This window comes from Crocodylus porosus, unplaced genomic scaffold, assembly GCF_001723895.1.
Source record: "Crocodylus porosus isolate Cpor-Errol unplaced genomic scaffold, CroPor_comp1, whole genome shotgun sequence".
In the NCBI taxonomy this organism is placed as follows: domain Eukaryota; kingdom Metazoa; phylum Chordata; order Crocodylia; family Crocodylidae; genus Crocodylus; species Crocodylus porosus.
Window position 1 is genome coordinate 80,548,841 of NW_017728918.1, and position 23,768 is coordinate 80,572,608.

Consider the following 23,768-nt stretch of genomic DNA (forward strand, 5'->3'; position numbering starts at 1 on the left):
TGAGCGACATGAAAATGAAGGTCTGTCAATTCCACACCAGTAGATCTTTTTTTTTAAAGCACTACAATTTCCGCTTTACTTTGAAGCTGGATGTTCAGTCGGTCCGGTGCAACTTGCTAAAGACAGCCAGTGTGTTTACTACCGTGTCTACCTAAATGCATGCCTCAGGTGCACAAGTAAGAGAAAGTGAGTGGAAATATCGGGACTTTCTAAATCCAGATCACAGTCTGATCCCCTACATGACTTATTGTCAGCCTTTGCAACACGTCCTCTTCCACAACTCCAAGGCTAAGTGATTTCGACCCAGCTAGTCAGCTATTAAAATTCATGAATTGATTTTTTGGAGAACCGCACCCCCTGTCCAAAGCTGACTCTTTGTAGGGAAATACCGGTAGCTATTGTTGAAACCAAATGAAAAAAAAATAGAAATAATAATTTTAGGCACGTAAATAGACCCGAGTTGGTTTTTCAACAACGCTAGGCGATCAGATCGGTTGCATAATAGAAACAGGGAAGGCTGTCTGGCAGGCAGCCTTAAGAAGAGAAGAGCTATCTCAATTTCTCTCACTTAATCTTGGCTTCACGTCAGAAGCTGTGCAGCAGTGCAGTAGAATGGGAGCACAGCAAAAGCTTCGCCAGTAAAACGCCTGGTGCTCATTGACTCTCGCTATGTGGCGATACCTCAGCGATTTCTCAAGCTGGATTACCTATTGATTTTCCTTCTTTCTTGCCTCCCAGGTTCACCCGGCTGGACATTGTGTGTGTTTGGATTTCTCAAGGATTCTCCCCCGACTAACATGGATGTCCCACCATTCCTTGCAGTTGAAGGTTGCTCCTTGGCGCAGTGAATGAAGAACATGCAGGGATTGCTAATGGGTTTGGGAAGCGTAGACTCTCTCCTCTCTCTGTGACCATGCCGTGATCGTGTCTGAGGGCCATCAGTTTACGTTTCCTCATTCTTACCCTACCGGGGAGCCTGACGCTTAGAAGGGGGAAGTAAGGCAGCGCGTGTGCATAGAAACACCATGAAGATTTTTTTCCCGATTCTAACTAATCCAGTCTTCAGATGCACCATTAGACTCCTTCTTTGCTTACTGTGGATTGGATATTCTCAAGGAACCACACATGTATTAAGATTCGGTAAGATTTCCCGACACTTTTGCATGGTCCTGAATATTGTATTCGCGTGATTGTGTCAGAGGGAGGGTTGCTGGGGAAGAGCTGGGAGCTGCTGCTGCTGGAGTCAGGCGCCGAAGTCCTTCTGTATTTTGCATCCGGATGGCTGAAGCAGCGTGTTTTTGTGTCGAGGCAGTTTGCTGTATCATGATGATGATGAGGAGGAGGGGGATAATAATGGGGACAATGACCGGCAAGCGAGCGTGTTTGCCGAGGGTTCTGCAGAGTGATCAGAGCTTGCTGGCTCCCTCCTACGGTGCCTGTTTGTTTCCATAGCAGTGGAAAACGCGGCTAAAATAGCTGTTGATTAGTTAAGATCCGACAACTAGTTGTTAAGTTTCGCTCGCCTTCTGCCCCCCCGGCCCTCCGAGGCTGAGTGTCGGAGCGGATCCAACCTTGTCCAAGGGACCTTTAGTTCTGATTTCCTTGAAACGTCTTTAGTGGCACTTTTTCTGGTGCTTGGGCTGTGATGGAACAGATGCTTTGTAAACTGTTAGCTGAATGCAAAGGAGTCACCGCGGAAGGACTCTTGACACACACACAAACGCGCTGCTAAGCGGGAATGGATCATTATTATTCCCCCCCCAACAAGACAAAAAGAGCCAGGGACAGCCACAGGCGGGGCCGGGCACATTTCAAGGGAAAACATATTGGTCGCCCAGCTCAAAGAGCTTCCCTTCCCCCTCCTGTATCTTTTGGAAACTAGCCTTAAAAACTGAGAGTGAAACTTCTGTGAGAAAGCATCCCGGCTAGAGAGTTGCTGAAGACAACTCTTCACGGACCAGGCTGTTCCTTGTCACTGGAGCAGACCTGGGTATGAAAAGTTCTTGCAAGTGGGTGAGAGCCACAGTGGTGAGACTAGGGACAGGGCACAGATCCGGCAGCCGAATAGCTAAAGTGCTCTGGGGTGGGTGTGCACAGACAGTGCACACACGGGAAAAGTTGTTCGGCCAAAGAAGCGGCCCCCTCTGTGCCAGCCCGCGAGGTGTACAGAAGGAGTTGCTGTCCTTTCCCATGCCTATAGTGCGCTCCCTATTGCAGCATTGTAATGGTACTCGCCACTGAAAGCTCCCTTTTGCCTGGGAAAAGGTTGAATGTCTTGCTCTTTCTTTGTTTAAATCACGTTTAGGAGGGTGTGTGTGGTGGTGGTGGGGTGTGTGTGTGGGGGCGGGGGGCGATTAAAGTCCCCGGGTTGTTATTGATCTCGGGTGCTGAATTCCTAGTAGCACTTTCTTCTGCTTCCATCTGGTCTAAAGGTGGTGCTTAAAGCACGTTGCTCTTAGCAACCATCTTCAGGAACGCTTGTTTCTTTGGACACGGCTAAACGGGTCCATATATCATTGCGGAGTTTATTTTGCATTGAAGCCGCTGCGTAGGCGTTGCTGCGAGATGAGTGCCAGCGCTGAAGGTAATCTGGCGCGGTCCAGCTGTGCCTGTGCGACAGGTTCCTAGCTGTTGCTGTGCGGGGGGATCTTTCCAGCTCGCATGGCTTTCAGGGGCAGCTATGGAAACACGCTCTCCCACCCCCACCTCCGGTAGGAGATAAGCTGTCCGCCTTGCTCTTCGCCTCCTCGCTGCAATGCTCACTAGGATGTCACCGATCAAGCCACTATTTGAAGATGAGGAAAACAATAATCTGGAGCTCACAGCAGAAGGAGGGAGCCTCTACCCCGAAGGGCTGTCACTCGGCCGTGCAGAATGGATTTTTCTCGCCTAACTTCCTTCCCTAAACTCTCTCCTGGACATAGTCGGCTTAGGGCTTTCACTCTGCTTGCCATTCACGGCCGTGTGTAGTAGCAAACTAGAAACCCGCTTCATGCTTTTTTCTTGCTTAAAAAAAATACCCCTCCAACTCCACCTCTGCCCTTGCGACACCAAAGTTGCTTCTTTTACGTGGACTCCCAGCAGTAAGGGGGAAGAGGGCTCCCTGTCTTGCCCTCCCGGCCTGTTGCACGTGCCTGCCATTGGTACAGACCTTGGTTTTCACCCTAGTTCAGGGATAGACCTTTGTGGAGAAGTTCAGCTCAGGATTAGATCGCCTGGGAGGGAAGGGGTGTGGGGGGGAAAGGGATGACAATTCTGTGAAAGGAGATGGCTAAATTATTTTAAGGGACAATAGCAGATCCCAGCAGGCTGCCTGCTACTCCAAGCTGTCCCTGCTCCCTTGCAGGAGACAAGGCAGTGTCTGAGGAGATCCCCTTCGGAAGGCAGCTCCCTCTCTTCCTTCTCAGTCGGCAGCGCTATGGCAACAGGGGAGAGCTTGTAGCTGCCAGAGCTCCAGCCCCCTCCTCTCCCTGTGCAAATTAACCACATTGGGCTCGCATTGTCCTTCCCACAGCTCCTGTCACTGTTGGGACTAGTCACTAGTCCTGTCAGCCTCCCTCCCCCTGTTTCAAGCTACCTTTTAACAAGGGCACTGGAAAGCCGAACGCCTGTGTGACTTGTCACAGGCCGAGACTTATTTTTTTTTCTACCAGCGCCGGGGATCAAAAAGAATAATTAACTCTCTGGCGGCATTACATCAACCTGCCCTCACCTCCCTCGTCCAGCTGCACAGCACCGTGTTTGCCTGCATTCCTAGCAGCTACTTTGGCCCCCGCCTAGCAAGGCCAGGTGGAAAGGATCGTGCTCTCTGGGAGCCAAAGAGCCAGCCCAGTTCTTCTTATTTCAGAGCAGCTGCCCAGGGATAAGCCCCAGGCTTGCACCTGCGATGTTCAGGCTTTGCTGCAGAGAGTGAAGGAAGGCGCAGCCCTTGCTGCTGGGGCTGGTGAAACCTGGGGCTAGACTTAGAGATCGAGGCCAGAATAGCCTTTCTTAATGTATCCCCATGGTGTCGAGTCGGACAGAAGCTCAGGCCTTCTCTTCCCTTGCTACACGCAAGCAGAAATACGAGATCATAGGTAGGACCCTTCCGTTGTCATGGTCTGTTAAATTCACAGCAGAAGCCGGCCCTGATCACTTCCAAGCGGGCCAGCCAGGCGAAACACGCGCTGGCGTCTATGTACAGAGGGTTGCGCTGCTGCTCAAGCCCTAAGGTCCCAACCCCCATCCCCAGGGGCCTCGCAAGGCAGTTAAGCACTTGCCGATCTGTGCGTAGCCGCGGCTGGGGTCGGGGCGCAGGGCGGTGCCGCGCCCCAGCCCGCAGCCTTTCAGGACCACGATCAGCGCCGGCTGGGGCCGTCTTCAGACGGGGCGTCCTCATGGCTGGCAGCGAGGAGAGACGGGGAATAAATGAGTCCCCTCCCCCGCTGTTTCCCTGCTTCTGCGGGTCCCCTGGTCAAAGCTTCAGCAGCTGGCGCTCAGCTGCTCAAACAGGGACTAGGAGACCAGGCCGGCAGGCTGCGGCGGTATCCAACTCTTGCTGCCCGCCACAGCCAGCTCAGTTTCATCAGACTTTGTCCGGGTGTGCCCGAGCCAAGCCAATGCCTTTCTCTGTCCAGGAGGTAGGGACAGAAATGTCAACCCCCCGACTTCGATACCGACCGTTGCAAGCCTCTTATTTTAGACCGGGGTGGCCAACCTGCGGGTCTGGAGCCACAAGCGGCTCTTCAGAAGTTAGTATGCGTGTCCTTGAATTTTTGCACAAGGACACGGTGGCCAGCTTCCAAATGTCTCCTTGAATCTTTGCACAAGGACACGGTGACCAGCTGTGGAAATGTGGAAGCTGGTTACCGTGTCCTTGTGCAAAGATTCAAGGAGACGCATATTCACTTCTGAGGAGCTGCATGTGGCTCTGGAGCCGCAGGTTGGCCACCCCCGTTTTAGGCGATTGCCTGTTTGGAGCCGTTTAAAACTCGTTGGATACGCTCCCTTCAGGCCCCTTCTGCATACCAGCAAGAAGCTGGGGCCAGATCCAATCGCTGGTGCCCTGGCACGGCCTTGATGCCACTGAGACAAATGCTTGGAGCCACATCAGCTGGGTTGGGTTGTCAAGACCAATGTTTGTCAACGTACATCTCCCCTTAACCACTGATTCTCTGCGGGAGCATATTCAAGCTCTGAAGCAGGACTAGTCCCCCGACCTGGCACCGGTGGATTCTCTCTCCTATGCCTGGTGTAACTGCCTCGTCCTCGTTTTTTATCATGTATAAGCATACCCGGGGGAAAATGAAACCACAACACTTCTTATGCCAAAGGGAGTGCAGTGGGCATACACATCTCGGCTCCACGTGGCGGTGGTTATGAGCTTCTCTTGTTTAGGTAGTGCTGATGTTTTCAATCATAGGAGCTGATTCCGAGCTCATGGGATGAGTACCCTTAAGAGTTTTTCCTCTTTTTAGGGGAACTGAAGAGATATTTCCCTTTTAGATAGGTGAAGAGGAGTGCCCATCTCTGATCCTAAGAACTGGTGTCTTGAGAGCTAGGATTTCAGGTTAAACCTGAGGCAACTTCAGGAAAAATACCTATCGATCCTCATGATCAGCCCCTGCAGGTTTCTGGAAGGAGCTCCGACTCGTATTGCCCTTCATCAAATTTAGCCAAGAGTTTTCAGGAAACAGGACCGAACACCTAGTCTTGTCTTGTTTCCTAAGCACCAGGGACACCCGGCTACATTGCCTGGCTTTTTTCTGAGGCCTCGAGAAGCGGGAATTACTGCTCAGCAGGGGCTTCTTCAGTGAAGACTTGGCATCTAGGCTCCCTCTCAAATATTGCACCGAACTGAGCCAAACGAGTCCCTTTCCACAGAAACTTTCACTACGCGGGGGAATGAGTCAAGTAAATGGCTGGGGCTTGGAATTGGCTTCTCATGCCATTGCCCGTGGGCATCTATCGCAGCAGTGGAAGCCAGAAGATCAGTTTGCCAGAGCATTATTATTAAACAGCAAAGGCATCGAGCAGCCGTGAGAGCTGATGGTTTCATGAAGTTTACAGGCTCCTCCAGTTGCATAAGCTTTACCTCTCGGTCAATAATGGAAGGCTTGAGTAGACCCCACCTGCTTCAGACAGCTCGAGTGGGACATCTTTTCCTTTGAGCTCTCTCTTTCTTGGGAATGACTCTCCTTTGCTGTTGAAGTCCTCAAGTCTGAAGTAAGACTACGATGTTGAGGGGAAGGAGCTATGTAGTGCCTAGCTCTCTCCACTGTCTATGCTTGAGGGGGTCTGCTTGGGTGGGAAGGACTGGGCTGTGGTGGGGGCTGGGCAAGGGAGAGGATACTTCCCTTCATTGCAGGGGACCAGTGAAATCTGGAGGAGGACTGCCTTGGATTTAGCAACGCTCCAGGTTCAGGAGTGGGGAAGTGCTTTGTTTAGGTTCAATGGATCTGGCAAGGAGCCTCCAATGTGTATTAACGTCCCCAGCCCGCTCTCTTCACAATCAGACTTAAAACCAAGAGCAATCAAAATCTTTGGAGGAAGGGTAAGGTCAAGAGCCTCGGGAAGGCAGGTAGGAGGTGAGAAGCATTGTTATTGACTGGTCCAGATTAAACAGCACAGAGGAAGATTTCAATTTGATAACGTCACAGCCCTTCCTGTTTTTCTTTACTGCTTCTGCTGACAATTTTGTAAGGTAATTAAATTGGCTGATTGAAGTCACAGTGGTCATGGGGCGATAAAGACCATTTGGATTTAATGGAATTTAAAAACAACAGTGCACTGCACACAACTCTTACAGAACAAGAATTTTAATGACTCATTCAGGGTGCTGACTAAATACAACGTCCTGAGCAAGTTTAATTGAAAGGGCAAAGCAGATTAGCTGTATACAGTCTTTATTGCCGGAGATAGGGGAATTAAAATTATCTTGTTAAAAGACTCATTATTACATTATCAAGATTTAATGTAGGTTAAGTAAGTTCCCTTCTATGTAGGGCCTTCGGAATATCCCCGGATCCCTAAACCCCACTGCTTGGAACTAAGGAGAGTTATGGAAAGATTTGCACACAACTATCTTATGAATGGAGTGATTAGATATACAGCTCACTTTTTGGTGACTGTTACTGAGTCTCTGGATGTCATGGAAAGTTCAGGTCATGCTTTCAATGTAAATGTGGTTGATGAGTGAAATGGGTTCTGGTGTTGGAGATAAGGGACCGGAAAAAAAGAGATTGTCTTGCATATTCTAAAAATGAGTTCTCCTACAAAGGAGAACTCCCTCCCCCACACATACACAATACCAGACTTGCAGCTATTTGCAATGACAACAAAGTATTTGTTAGTTTCTTGATGTGTATCTTGTTTGTTTCTTGGGTTTAATCTCCCCCTCCTTAATCTCTTGCACCGAAACTATTATTAGCAGTTCTGTCAATAATGCAGAAGAAAAGCTAGAAAGTCCCTTATTTCCATACTTTCCAATTTGCAAGGCAAATTAATGTTGCCTGAATAAGCTTATTATAGATGTTGTGCTGTAATGTATGTTGGAAGATTAAATTAAACAATATCACAACATAATATTATACAGCCACATTTGAATGAAAACCTTGAGAATCAGAAGCCAGTATAAAAGCAATATGTCTGCACAATCTTATTTTTTATCTCACTAGTTATTTTGGGGCCCTTTGTACTATAATGACATGTAGTAATGTTAGTATTAATAATAGACTTCGGTTTATGTATTACCTCGAACTTCAGAAGATCTAAGGAATTTTTTGACCATTATTAAATTACAATACACATAGTGATCACTTGGACTTTCACTGGGAAAGCCCAGTGTGGGAAACCCCAGATAATATTTGAATAGAATATAAAAGCACCAAGTAGTAGCCTAGAGCTATTGACATGAATAAATACCTCAATGAATTATGTCTATGGGGAGATTTTATTTAGGCATGAACTGGAATATACATATTTGTATCTGACCAAAATATCAAGGGTATCTTGGAAAAATTCTGTGAATGTTAAAATTGTCAGGGCTTCACTTTTCCCATGTCATTCAACTAAAACATACTTTAATCAAAATTTGCAAGTGAATTAAGTAATTTTGGGTTAAGAGTTACTTAAGGCTTGCTCTAGAGTATTCTTGAGTATTCCTTCTAGGCCTGCTATTGAAATGGAGTACAGTACATCTTAGTACTTCTTAGCTCTTCAGTGTAGATGCCTGGGAGTGCTTCCTGATCAATATGTTCCAAATCAACCACATCTGTTTGCAAAAGACATTTCTAGATGGCTCCAGATATTTTAATTACAGATATTTCTTTCTAGTCTGGGTGAACACAGATGCATTTTCCACTGCATGTATAAGAGTTATAATTGGATGCCTATAACAATCTGGATGCTAAAACTTTATATTATGATCCTACTAGAGGAATAAAATAGTATTGATTTACGTGTTGATAAAATAATCCTAAAGAATTACAAAGCAAAAATGTGACCCCACTCTTATAGATAGCAAGAAAAAGCTGAAAGTTTTCTCCTCCCCCACCTTCACTTCACCCACATGCACAAGGTCTTGGTCTTCCTAACTTTCATGGAAAACTCCAGGAATGATGGGAAAGCTAGTCAGCATATGAATGGAAAATGTGAAATCAGACTGAGAGAATGTGAGGTGTCTCACTCCACCCCATGTTGTTTAAAGTTAATTTAAAAATATTTTACACACATTCCCAGAGAAAAAAGAGCATTTTAAATAAAAAAGATGGACAACCTTGTCCTTGAATTAAAGGTTGATAAAGTTGAAGCTAAAAACTCCAATAGTTCTCTAGCAAAACAAACAGTGGAACAGCCAATGGTAGGAGGGTTTATAAGTGGTAAAAAATGACATCTGGTTGGGTTCTTGTTAAGTTCTTTATACTGACAAAAATTAATATTTATTCCCTTTTAATGTAAAAATATTCCTCGCATGATATGCACATTAGAATGAGACTAATTTACTGGATTTGTGATTGCTGGACATGGGCTTGACTCAATCCTTTATAAATATGTGTTTACCTTCTGAGGGTAGTAGAGTTAAGGGTGTTGAGAAGCAGTTCTGCAAGTGAATTGTCTATACTCATCCAAATGCTTCTACAAATGAGAAAAGGATACGTGGGCAGTAATCTTGCTTTTTTTTCAAGGAAATATTTCCAGAAAATATTGTGCTGTTCTTAATATAAAAACTATTGTTTCTTTAAAACTGTCTTTATCATAGACTGGCTGCTGGTGAATTCAAAATACTGTTATTAAGATGTTCATTCATGTGTGTATATATACTCTAATAGATAATAACCCAAACAAATTTATTAAGGATATATTTTATAATTGTACTTGCCATCCATTTGGGAATTTCTTTGTGCTGTAGATGAAAACTGATTAATATCCATATTAGTTAACTTACATGAATGCTTCTTTTTAAAAATAACACCATTATTACACGACTGTAGACCCTATAATAATTAGTACCCACAGAATTTTAACAAAAGTCTGAAGTCATAAGCTCACTCTGGTCAAATTTATTAAAGGCTTTCTCTTGCCTAAGTCTATCCCACTTATGCAGCTGGTTCAATAAAAGATGTCTACAAAAATCCTTGTTTCTGACAGATATCCTGGACCATCACAGCTACAATGTCACTCCAGCACTACCTCGAAACCCTTCATATTTTTTTCACATGCAATCAGATAGTGTTAAAATATTCCTAACTTGTGTCTCAGCATTTCAAATTGCACTTACTAGAAATGTAATTTTTTTATGCGGGCTATTTTTCTTGAAGGACCTATAGATGCTTAGTATTGACATATATTCAAAATTAACTCCTGCATCATCAGACAGTGCCAGGTACTTTCTCTAGATTGTTACAGAAAAATATTCCCTTTAGCTATGTAAGATAATGTGCTTAGTGCATCTGGGGGTCACCTTAATGTATCTTATTTTCCTGTGATAACTCCAGAGCTAACTATCCATCTACGTATCTATGCCCATTTTTGTCCATTATTCACAATTGTATTTTAGAGGCTAAAGTCAGGGTAACACAACTACATGTAAACTTTGATGCACTCAGTAGAGCTGATTTTCTCTGGATTTATGTCAGTGCAAATTAAAACAGATTCAGAACTATAAATTGTGAGATGTGTTCAAAATGAGTAGAAATTACAATGCCATGACACTTAAGGGGTGTGAGAAATGAATGTAGTTTACACCACTAATAAAATGGTGGGGAGGTGGCTAACTTAAATGGAATCTGCACTTGCTTACTCCAGGTTTGGACTTGGCCTGACAATGTTGGAAATAGAGGCCATGAAGTACTGGTGCAAATTGACATGGTGCCACTGAAGTCAAGGGAGCTGTGGTTGTTTATAGCACCTGAGGTTCTGACTCTATCCAGATATGGGGAATCTGCTGTTTCCCTTTGTGTGTAATTCCAAAGGATAATCACACTTCTTTTAAAAATATACTTTATTTTAATGTTAGTGTTCTTTTTATGTTGTTTTGTCTGGCTTTAATTTACAGTCACTTGTACTGTTAACTAATACACCATAAGCATTACAATGTTATGAAGGGAGGCATTTGAGTGTTTTGATTTAACTACTGATTGGATCTATATTATGTTAACTGGAAAGCTTATGCCTGTTGCATAAAAACTATTTGGTGGACAGAAAATGGAATTAACTGCTTTTACTAACAACAGCTCATATGCATTGAAACACTTTCAGTGATATTTAAGATGCATATGGATATTATAGGTATAGAGCATTAACTTTATATATATATATATATATATATATATTTAGCAGGAAAGAGTGCATGTATCATGAGTTTTATGATTTGTATTTCTTAACTGCAGTATGTTACCGTACATATACTTAACTTGTTATTATATATATATATTTTGCTCATCTCAGCAACTGAAAAGCAATCATATCCTTCACACTGAGTTCTGAGTTTTCTGGAAATTCTTAGAACAATTTTAAGCCTTACATAAACAACTTATTTCCTTTTCCTGTGTATTTCAACACTTAACAAGGACTGATATGAGGACATAGCACCTTAGAGAAGCAATATGTAGCATTAATACTTTTCTGATTTTTGTCCTTTCTGCATTGTTCAGCATTTTCATGACCAATTATGTTTGTAAAAGTTCCTTTTATTAGACTATCTGAAGGAAACTTTCTTTCTCCATTTCCATCACTTTTTCATGAAGTTAAAAATAAAAAGTGTTCATGTTTTTTAAGTAAGTTTTTAAATAAAAAATATAAAAAAGAATTCCTTTTAAAACTATATAAATGGAATAACTCCACCTACGTCAGTAGAGTTATTGGATTTATATTGGTGTAACTAAGGAAAGAAACTGGCCATTGGATTCTGTCATTAATATACAACTCTGATAATTTGCAAAAGAAGCCAGTGATACTAAAAAAAAAGTGTACATATTTTGCTACCCAGTAATTTTGTCCAGAAAAAAATCTGTCCATTTAATTCAGTTTTTATGTTGTTACACAGTATATATTCTTCCTGTGACATTAAAAATATTGTAATGAAATTGTGCATGAACATACAGTTCTTCTCTTACCTTTCCATAATGCTGAAATAACTGCATTCCCAGATTAAAGGACCTGAAACTGGGATATGAGGGGAAGTTACACTGCAGTCCAGACATCAGTGCAGTGTTGTGCATCCTTCAGTGTAGACATAGCCATAGTCTGTAAACACATATTGCATGTGTCTTGGGAGAAAGCCTTTCTTCCAGGATTCTACAGACAGTCACCCCTATTATACCACTTCAAGTGCCTGTGAAGTATGTTTGATGAAATGTGCTAACATTTCTTCCAAGACATCTCTATATGTTTCTGTAAGTTATTTGAAGCGTACTTAATTCCAGGGGCTAGCCAGTCAGGCTCTATCCCAGGCCACATATTGGCAAAGGCACAGCAATGAAGCTACCTGTGTAAACAGCTGTACAAAACCCAAAATAATCAAAACCACCTCAAATGAGACACTTATTTATAGCCTTCATGTTTCTATAAACTGAGATAAATCACTAGATAGCAACAGTCTTATAAATACATGCCTTTGTGCACTCATGGTCATGCACTATGAATTCCCTGAATCCAAAGAGTTGAAATTCAGGTGAAAAAGAACTCATATTTTCCTGAGTTAGCACTGAGGTAGAAAGTGGAAGAAAATGAATATATGTCACAGGGTAAATTCATGAGTCTCATGGAAAGGCCCATGAGGCCTATTCATCAGAATCACAACAACTGGTGTGAGAATGGCATAACAAAAAGTAGCAGAAACTTCTGTCACCACATGGTAAGAACTTCATCAATATCTTTACAGTGTGTGGCAATAAAAATCTTTAGGACCAGCAAAGATGAAGTGAATGCAAAGAAAATAATTCAAAATCAAATGGTGTTATACAGAAAAGTTAAGGCTCTACAAGTAAAACCAGCAACATTCAAAGACAATAAGCACATAAAAACTCCTCAGGAATATTTAAAGATGGACCTTGCCAAAAACCTACCAGGACTCAAGAAGAGATAGATAATAGACTAAAGCTATCTTGAAAAATAATTAACTCTAATCCTAATGATCATCAGTCTTAAGGAAGGGCTTGGAGGCTGAGATTCATATGCAGTTAAATCCTCTGGTCTTTCAAATGCATGTTGCATACATTGCATACAGTGAATCTATAGTGGCCTGAGATGGCTGCTGGGTTTCACTCTCTGTATAGGGGGGAATCCCAAATGACATAAAGGCTCCGTTATTTCCTGATGCCGCCACCCAGAGCCGATCCAAGCAGGGTGTGGGGCCCGGGGCAAATCAGCTTGTGTGGAGCCCTGCCCACACCCCCACCCCAGCCTCTTCCTCAGTTCTGTGTGCCCTGGATGCCAAGAAGCCAGTGGGGGCAGAGGGAGGCAGGGTAGCAAGCAGCTGAATGGAAAGCTGGTGTCAGCGGTGCAGAGTTACCATGACCACTCCGCCTGGCTCTGCAGGGCTCCCCAAAGCGCAGGGCCCATGGCAATCACCCCACTTCGCCCCCTCTTAGGGATGGCCCTGCTGCCATCTACTTCAGATGCCTACTCAAGCTTTAATGTAGGGTTCCAGTAGTGATGAGTAGGAACAGAAGAACTGGACATCAGTGGTGGAAACTGAAGCTGCTCTTCTTTGTTGATTTTGCTTGCCCTAAAACTGGGAAGCTGAGATACAGGAAGCTGACAAGGAAGAAGAACCTTCATTACTCCTTACTCTGAATCTGTCCATTCTGTCCATAAATCCATGAAGTGTTTACCCAGGTGAGTAATTTTTCAGATGTGATTACCCATATGAGTAGCCTCAGAGATATGCTTAACAGATTTAAGGACATTGTGATTATAACTGATCCATATGAGTTCTGATAACAATATGGAGGCCATGGCTTTCAAGCGGAAGAGGCGGAAGGAAGTCTCTCCATGATATTATCTGGTTAGCTGATGCCTAAAGACAATTTAGCTTTGAAGAAAAATCATCCTGAGGAGCTTATTTTGCCCACTTTGATAAAAGCCAAATTTAACCACCAAAAACAGATAGCACTGAGGTTCACTTGTAGAATCTTAATCTTTCTTGGTGTCATTCTAAAGAAAACCTGAACCTGTTGTGTTAAGCAATTTGTCAGACACATGGGAAGTGCTATTAAGCATCAGTAACTAATTGTTTTGAAATTGGGCATCAAAAAGAATTGGCAAGTGTGTAGTTCAAGTACTGTGCTGGTTAAGATGTGGCTTCTGTATTAGGACTGGCTGTGGACTTTGACATATTAGTGTATCAAGCCTTTTCCTATGTCCCTGAAGAGCTGTAAGATGTCTTAGCTCAATACCGATAAATTATTCTAACAGTGAAATAGAAGCTGAAAATAACAATGTAGCCTTGTATTGTTTATAAACACTGGCATATACTTTGGAATTAGAAAGTTTCCATCCAACAAACCTTTCAAAAGAAAAGTAGTCTGTGATATAAAATGGGTTGGAATTTTAAGAAGAATAAAATAAATATGGATAGAATATCAATGACAAAATTATATTACAGGGAACTCACACTTTTTACCCAACACATCTGCTTCAGGAGTAATATTTTTTGAATATTAGTTGCTTAAGATCTTTGAAAATTAATTTTCATTCATTTTCACTACAGGTTGGAGTATATGAAGTCAGAGAATGGGTCATAATTAGGGAAAGATGACTAAAATTTAGCTAAATTAAAAAACAAGCAAAATGAAGAGAAGGTTTATTTCCCCTGAAATCTAATCACACTTAGAAAACTTAGTGATCTGTTCCTTGTTTGTATTGCCAATTGCAATTGCTAATTGTATTGCCAATCATCTCCCTTTGGTAAAAAATATAAAAATAACTGCCCCATCCCCAAGTTTTAACTAATTCTTGTTAGCACTGCAGCCAACACTGCTGGAAATGCCAAAGAGTAATATTTTCAAAAATGTCTAGGGGTGTCTTTACATGCTTTGGGAGTGTGGGAGCTGGAGGCCACTTTAATTAGAGCTCATGAGCTCTAATTAAAGCACTCACAGCACTTCATGTATTCAGTGTCCCATACTTCAAAATGGTGGTGGGGGTGCTTTAACTAAACTCGTTTGACAAGTTTTGGTTAAAGCACCCCTGCTGCCATTTTAAGTATGGGGACACTGAATACACGAGATGACAAGACTGTAGGGGTCTACTAATTAGCGTGCTCCAGCTGATTCAATCAATGTGCTGTAATTATAGCACTTTGGAGCAGTATCCCCGCATGTCTACAGGCACCCCAAGTGACTGAAGGATGCAAGTACTGTTTTCAGAAGAGGCCTAAGCACATGGTCTCATAAAGGGACTAAAGTTCTTAAGGGCAGAATTCAAACCGATCCCTTGAAATGTTTGCATCTTTGGCATGGTAGTGCCTGAAAATTAGGTGACTGGAGAGTGATTCAAATTAGTATGGAGAGCACCTTTGCTTTCTATACATGTCATATAGAGAAGGCAGCATTTTCAGTGGCAAATTCAGAAAGCCTGGAGCTAGCAAACAGGAAACACTAAGTAAAGGAGGTCCATCTGAACTCCCATGCCATGAAGTTTGGTTCTTCTTCTGAATGTAGGCATCCAAATAACTACTAGAGCCCACCTTTTGTGTAATAGGTTATTGGACAGAAAACTCACCCGGAGACTGGGAGATCCTGGTTAGTCCAAACCTTTCTTGCCTCCAGGGGATTAAAACCTGTATCTCCCACACATATACCCTAGTAATTAGGCTTTAGATTAGTTTGAGTTAGGGCCCTCCTCCAAACTTCTTGGACAACTGAGCAGTCAAGAATGTAGGATTCAAAGGGACAAAAGAAAAGCAAGGAAGAATGACCCTGACTCTAAAGCCTAATGTTTAAAACACTCAGATAGGAGTGGGAGACCCATAGGCTAGACTCTGCTTTCTTGGACTGTTTATATACATTATGTTTGACAGTTATGGATAAAAAATAATGCCAAGAGGCAAGTTAGGAGCCTAGAACCCAGCCTATATTCTACCTAAGCCCCATTTAAATGCCTATTTGACCAGCGTGCTCCTAAGTGGCCAAGTCTGAAACCTCTATAGGCACCTAACTCCCAGGATCTGGGTCAGTGTTTCTCAGTCCATGTTGTAGGAACTTTTTTTCCCTGAATAGAATAAACTTTAGACACAGCCGCATCTTGCACAATAAGAAATAGTAAAAGTGACGGATGAAATACAATACAGATTACACACAACAAGTTATGCTGCTTGAGGTCAGGTTCAAGTATTACCTTGATTTCAATATGTTAAAATGTACAGCTAGAGAAGACAGAAACTGAAGTTGAGAATCTACTGTGCTTTTACTAGAAATTTATGAAGCCAAAAAAAGTAGATACAACACAAACTTCTTTATGTACAGTGTGTGATGTATTTGAGGATCCTTTTGTGTGGAAGATGCTATATTAAGGACGAGCTTCTAAGTGAAATTCTAGAAACAATGCATGTAACTAGATACCAAAAGATATATAATGGGTGCATCTACATGATATGCTTACTGCAGTTGTCTAATTAGCTAGGCACTATACAAGCTGGAGTAAACTAATTAGCTCTGCCACAGGATAGTACTTCCCAACATAAGTACTATCCCTTGGCAGAGTTATTTACTCAGCTGCAACACACATGTCGATGGTGACTGGGTATGGCTGGGGCATGAGGGTGCTCCAGTGTAGGGCTGCTTGCCAGTTAGCCCCACACTGTAGCACCCTCATGTCCCAGCCAGCCCCTCTACAGCATGTTGAGAAGGGCAGGAGCAACCCCAAATTAACAGGCTGACCCCACTGGACTCTCTCTCAGCTGGGGCTGTGCTGCCTCAGCTCAATGTGCTGTGGTCCCAGGTGCACATGTAAAGATTGATCCCAGGAGCAATAAACTCTGGTGCAAACTGCAAAATAATTCCACATGTAGATTCACCCAGTAAATAGAGAATAAACTTCCTGAGAAGCAAAAGTAAATGTTTGACAGAAGCCAGTCAGAGTTTTTCCTGGACAGTTCTACATATAAACACGTTTTAGATTTTGGCTGTGTGATGGATGATGCAGTAAATAAGTGCTTTGAAGAGATTGAAACAGATATTTAGTTCTGAAACTGAGACAGGACACCAGGGTCAAACTGCCTAATTTTTAAAATTTCTTCAGTGAGAGCTTCAATAACCAAAATGGTCATGAGATCAAGTTTAAAGTAGACCAGCTCAAAGACAGCAGCCCTAGAAATACACTTCACCCTAAACATATTGCTAAAACATTATGCAAAAGGAAGACTGGTGCCCTTTGCATAAATCTGGAGTTTTCACAGGAGTCCTCCAAATAAAATAGTAAACAGAGCCTGACCTACATAACCTGAAAAAGTTGTCTGAGCTCTAAGTTCAAGATGGTATTCTTAATCTAATGAATATGCAAAGATTTGGGTGACTATATTTCTAATACTACATGGTTGTTCCATAATTTGTGAATATTGTCAATTATTTGCATTATTTTAATCAAAAGGGACATCTGTTTAACAGGCTAAACCATTTGAAAAGGGTTTCCAGCAGCTGGAACTGACACAAATAACATCACCAATGTTAGCTTATTCATCCTAAAAACTCCTTTCCTTCCGGACACCAATGGTAGTGAATTAGAGATTGAAACAGCACTATTTTAGGAGCACAGAAACTAGAGAGAGTTTCATATTAAAATTAAACTCTCTGTGCTTCTGAGAAACATTATTGTGTCACAAGAAAAGAACTAGTGTCTATTGTTAGATCAATAGATCACCTTCATCATTACCTCTATGGGAGAAAGTTTATTACTCAAAATGATCATGCAGCTCTACAGTGGCTGTTGAAACCCCAAAGCCCTAAAGGCAATTGGCTCACTGGTTGCACAAAATAAAACAGTGTGATTTCATCATTCAGTATCTTCATGAAGGAATTCATGGGGATTTTGATGCCTTATTAAGAATACCGTGTTTAGATATTAACTGTAAAAACTGCAAGAGCAAGGACGATAAAGAGTTTTTAACAGTATGCTAAGATCCTTCATGTGCCAATTCTGAAAACATTTTTCTTCAACCATAATAAACTAATGGCTACTATCACTTTGTTTGAAGGAAATGATCCAGCTATACAATGACTGATTACAGGCAATTTTCAAGAAGTCCCTCTCAAGAATCCAGTGGCATTGGCTATTGTTAGGCTGAAATCCTCTGAGGACGGTTCTCCTTTGAGCATAGTTGTTTACCTGAGCACCACTGTAAAAGCTTACCAGAATACATTACAGAGCAAATAATGATAAAAAATGTCAGTTTAAGAGGCCAGAATATTTAAGCAAATTCTGTATTAGAATACTAGTCCTTATGAGTCTACAGATGACTCACTTCTCATTTAGGATGTTGCTGAGAGATGGTCCAAGAAATGCAAAAAGTATGTAATAAAAGGGCTAAAGCAGGAAGTTCATGCACCTTTACAACAGTGCATCGTCAGATTACATATGGAATGATTTCTGCATTGATTACAACTGGAAAGATTTCTGTATTGGAACTGGAAGGCACTGCTCTGAATTAATTTACTAAACAGGCTGAGGTTTACCTTAGCATTGGACACGAGGGTAACAAGCTTCATTTTTTAAACTTATTAACCATTCTCTTTGTTGATAACCATGCTTTGTGAAGAGATTATCACCACATTTTAACCAATGAATATCTAAAGATGTCCTGTGTAATGATAAAGTTAAAACAATACGAAATGTATTTAAAAACAAACCTGTGTTCTTTTTTCACCTATAAAAAAGCTGTCCATCTTTTGTATGTGAAAGAGAATCAAAGGCAGAGACTGGTCACACTGGCCACGTCCACATGTATACCAGATAGTGCAGTTGTTACTGCCCAGTCATTTAGTACTTGCTTAAGCTTTAGTACTTGCTACAAGCAAGTACTAAATGACTGCGCAGTAACTGGCATTACTGCACAGTGATGGTGCCCGATGGGTTCTTTCCCCATGCTACTGCACAGCAGCAACAAGCTCCCTGTTGCTTTTTCTGTTGCTACTGTGCAATAGCATCAGCTTCATGGTTCATGCCCGCCAATATTATGTCACCATAGCAACGAGCTAAAATAATTTTGTAAGTTCTATACATTTCTTTCCCATATTTAGTATCCTGAAATTTGGATCTGGAAGAATCATTATCTTTGACCTTGATATTCATTATGTCTCTTTTCTTCAGAAATGCCCAGCATCTATTCTTTATTTTGCAGGCATAATGACTTCATCACACTTTCATTTTTGGGATTGGCTCTGGGTAGATATTTTGTAATATCTATCAGTATGAATAAGGTCCTTGTCTGTGTCTGGTAATTTTTAATCTCTACATAACAGTTTTTCAATAAATTCAAAATCTGTTTTCTCTTCTGTATCTGCAAGAACTTCCAGTAAACCATACAATCATTATGCTATTGTATGATATTTAATTCTGTTATAGAAATATAGCCAGCAACCTTCATTTGGGATCAATCTGAGTTTGTGGCGATGATGTTCTCCAACATTTTTTGCTACATATCAAAGTATCTATGGGCTTGGGAACACCTAGAAGTTAATTTAAAGTGCCATAACTATGATCAAAAAAATTCCGAATTGTGAACACTTCTATAACAGAATGAAATGCTTTGTTTCATTTTTGCTTAATCTACAATTGAATTGGATTAAAGTAAAATGGAACAAGCTACTCTGGGCATTTTTATATGTGCTCCAGAGCTGTGGGAGCAGCCTCCCTGTACATTTACAGGCACACTCTTACTTGAAAATGAAAGTGTCTGTGCAAGGAGCTATTCAGGAATAATTTCTTCTCATATGGAAAGGGACTTTTTCTCAAATCTTGAATTTTTATTTCTGCTTCATATCTGTAATACACTGTATAAAATTATTAAAATGAATTTATTGCATTTACAATTCTGTTTTATTTAACAGCAGACATTTGTTTCAGAAATAGACATATTACATTTGTGCTTTATTCTCCTCACCTTATTAGTGAATTATATTTGGTTTACTTTGTAATAATGAGGAGCTTTATTTAAATCTTTTATTCTTCACACAGAATGAAAAATTTAAATGGTGCTTTGCCATTTCAGATGGCAGGTGAAAACTTCTGTATTTTGACTTGAAAGATTTCTTTCTCTTTGAACATCATGACAAAATTAAAATGTTTCCCATGAATCAGAGAAGTAGATGCAGCATGAGCATTTTCTGTATACTGCAGTAAGATCTTGATTCAGCAAAATAATTAAACATTTGAGCACCTGAATGTTCATCATTACTGAATTTCATTAGAAATACTCACATGCTTGAAGCTGTATGTAAGTAACTTCCTAAGTTGGGGCTCAGCACCCTGTGGATAAAAGCTTTGGGGCCTAAATTAATAAAGTAATTATTTCCATTTTAGATAAGTGGTATTATTCTGTCTGCTTGTCTGCTTTGGTTTAGTAAAGCTAAATGCAATACATTACTTTCTGTTTTTTGCAGTTAGATTAGCCTGCAGGAAGATGAGAAGACAGACATAGGACTTGTTTCTGAGTTCTGTCAAGGCTTGTCTACACCCGAGCAGTCATGAGTCCCAGGAAAGATAGGGATGAGCACAACTTTCCTATGATTTGCCCACCTCATGTGTGATCCAAGCCTGAAAATACTTTGGTGAGGCTGCTCTGGACACATACCTATGTGGTCATTCTCAAGGCCTGGCTTCACTGAGAATAAGTGCTGGGTACAGGACCAGAGTGGTGTCACTGGTCAAAAACTGGGTCTGGAATGTGTTCTCAAGTGTGGGTGTATATGGTGTGGATGGGGAATATTTGGGCCCCAACATAGCTAAGATCACTTCTTAGACAAGCTCTCAATAGCTTTGCAAGAATGTTACTCCATTATTTTAAAGGGAGCTACTCCTGATTTTTATTGACTTCAGTTTGAGATCAGAATTACTCTGATTTTAACTGACTGCTAGCACTGAGTATGTTTCCAAGGCAAAATACAGGACTGTGTAAAGGTAACGAAGCTAGTTGTGAACAAGCTTCTAATTAGCTTCTTGTGCCTAAGGTTGCTTTTCTAGAGTTTAGTTATCTCTGCATGACACTGCTTTCTGTAGACATGTAGTTTGTTTCCAAGGATGAAATAGTTCCAGGGTGAATGCTCAAAGCAGTCTGTTTCCCATGTACTGTTACAAGGAGCAATGAATACCTCCTCAGTATCTGCAGCTCCATTCCAGCAGGTACACTGTGGGAAGGGTTATAGCAAAAGCTGTATCTCCTACCAACATGGCCACAAACTTCTGTGACCATGTAGCACAGACTGGCTAAATGTTCTCCTGTTTATGTGAGCATTACATCTATATTTTGTTTTCATGCCCCATTGGGCTGTTGATGCTACAGACAGTCACAATTTAGATTTGCTGGCATTCTAGAGTAGCCGTAAAAAGTAAAACACAGGAGTTACTGGTAAAATGAATCCATTTCTGTCTAAAACATATATACTTTATGTTATCAATATGGGGAAAATATACAAGCACTAAATTCGACTGTTTACCTCACTGATCTTAGTTTTCATTTCTTCAGATTCAGTAAGTTGAAATCCTTGAATGACAGCAAGCCAGGCTTCTATCTGTTCTATTGGTTCTGAGTGCAGCTGGCATTACCTTAAAGGCAGGAAATCTTTTCTCATTTTTTTGTTAACTGAGTATAGACCTGTAGACACAGGGTGTGAACATGTGTTTGCCATACAATCTGGGTGTGTCTAGACCTAGACTTTGAGCTGCCTAGATCTAGACTGAAAGTCATGCATGCAGCTGTTTGTTGCTTCTGGGAGCCATGCAAGGGGCTGGATATAAGTAACCTGGGATGGGAGAGGGGTGGATGGGATCAAAGCGGGCTGACAGGTCCATGGAGCGGGGAATTGGTGGGATTGGTTGGGGGGGAGGCTGGGAGGTTTGCGGTGGTGGTTGGTGGGTTCATGGGGGGGAAGTTGCCTGGTTGGGGGCCTGGGGAGGGTAAAAATAGTCCAGCCCAAGTCACAGAGGAATAGTAACACTACTTTGAATGTATACAGGTATTTATGAGATCAGGTTTACCCTTTCCTATATCAAGTTAGCATTTTCTCAATCTAAGTTAATGCACCTCCTGAGGTGAACTAACTTAGATCGGGCACCCCAAGTTTTGGCTGAATTAAAACCTCCCGAATGCCTGCATGATTGGGTATGTAGATTCACCTAACCCTGATTAGGTGAGAATAAGTGCTGTGCTACATGGTCACAGAAGTTTGTGGCCATCTTGGTAGGAGATACAGCTTTTGCTATAACCCTCCCCACAATGTGAAATATAACACATGTGCCTACCCAGAAAGAATAAGAGTAAACATTTCTGAGAATCAATACTAGGAGAATTTTGATTTAATTATACAACATCTATAATTTTTAAATAGCATACTGAAGTGCTTAAGGATTAATTATTCACCTCCTATTATTATGGGTCAGGAAAAGGAATGAGGTGAAATATGGATTTTTAATTGGATCATTTGAAATCCCTTGTAATATTTATTTTTGTGATTCTTTTGGCTCTTAAAATATTTATTTGTTCTTAATATTTTAGGGTATTTAACAAAAAGTGACTTGTAAATAGAAGTAAGAAATCAGCCTATATTTTATACTGTATAAGGGTATCAGAAGAATTCCATAGGATTTTGGCAGACATTTTAGTGCCTTGGTGAATTAGGGACCTTTAAACTAATTTTCAATGATGCTAAAACCCTGCACTTCTCTAGGAGTCAGTGTGAGTGTAGATTACAGTACAGTGGCCCTTACATAGATTTTTGTTTCACAGAGGATTATAATCCTAAAAACCATAGGTTTGATATTATTTTCATACAGCATAATTGAAATTATCATTTTCTTTAATCATTATAACTAATCAATTTTCCACTTTTCTAGCCCTGCTGTTGGCTACTATTTTCACCATGAATTAGCTTTGGCATTGGGATCTCTTTTACTGGCTGTCTAGATTATGAATTTTACATCTGTTCTCTATTATTCTCAAATTGTAGCAACAGCACTTTGGACAAATAACTCTGAACCTCTTCTTTTTCTGAAACTCTAGGATTGTTTTTGCCTAAGGGGATACTATTTGGATCCTTTCAAATAGTGGTTCTCAAGTCTGACCTTAATGATTGCTAAGTGGTCCACACAGTCTCAGAAATTGACAGAATAGTGTGGCCACCCTACACTATTATATGTCAGTGCAAGGAGATGGTCAAGCCAGTACTGTTCACACTACCTCCTGAATGGTAGCTAATCGATTAACTGAGATATTTAACTTGCTCTGTGCTGCACTGAAGTGACTATTATTTCCTGTTTGGGTGATAGCTCGGGTACAGCAGTATGGTGTCTCGGCTTGGTGCTTTGGGAATATTGAGGTATGTCAGACAACTCTTTCCAGCTTTCCATCCCCCTATATTTGCACTTACAGTCCACTTGTGGGCTTCCATGGATCATGCTACTGCTATAAGAAAAATGTTTGTTGGCTTATTCCCACAAGAATATCCTGCACCATGTCTAGACATAAATCTTCCTTAAGAAGATATTATTTTACATCATCAAATGAATAGAAAGGGCGTGACTGTGCTATTGAAGGGCTATGCTAATGATTGCTTCAGTGAAGCATAATGTGCCTGCTCCATGCATGATACACCAGGATGCAAAGTAGCTGGTATAATGTGGTGCTAAGCGTGCAGTAATAGGCATGCTACCACAGAGAGATTTTTAGTGCATGACCACAGAGGTTAGTTAGCTTACATCCTTTTCAGGGTATAGTACATGTAGAGCAGCATGACTATGACAATGCAGTGTTCCTGACTCAAAACATTTATGCCATAATGGGAGCAGAAAGTGTTATTTCTATGATGCTTCTTATCCACACAGCCCAAGTATAGATTCCCAGCACCACAGCACTATGCTAAACTATTAGGATTATTCCTTAATGTAGACCTAACTGTGATGTAGGCAGACAAGGTTATCTGGGTAAATCTGATATCCTGTATTAGACTAACTCAAATAGTTAGAAAAATTCTTAGCAAACTTCTGGGCACAGCTGAGGAAATGTCTGCAGATGGTCTGTGCTCTTCCTGGATATAAACTGCTTTTTAAAGATGTATATCTTCTTGCTTAAATCTAAC

At 41.4% G+C, this 23,768-nt stretch overlaps 1 protein-coding gene across 1 annotated transcript in view; it reads left to right on the forward strand.

Annotated features, from left to right (window-relative positions):
* The first annotated feature begins 596 nt into the window (after positions 1 to 596).
* The window catches only part of GRIK2 (glutamate ionotropic receptor kainate type subunit 2), a 654,323-nt gene continuing 631,151 nt past the window's right edge, over positions 597 to 23,768 (forward strand). The window contains exon 1 of the mRNA XM_019537811.1: positions 597 to 1,140. Within this exon, the coding sequence (XP_019393356.1) occupies positions 1,026 to 1,140 (115 nt within the window). The 5' untranslated portion in view covers positions 597 to 1,025. The remainder of the gene's footprint in view (positions 1,141 to 23,768) is intronic.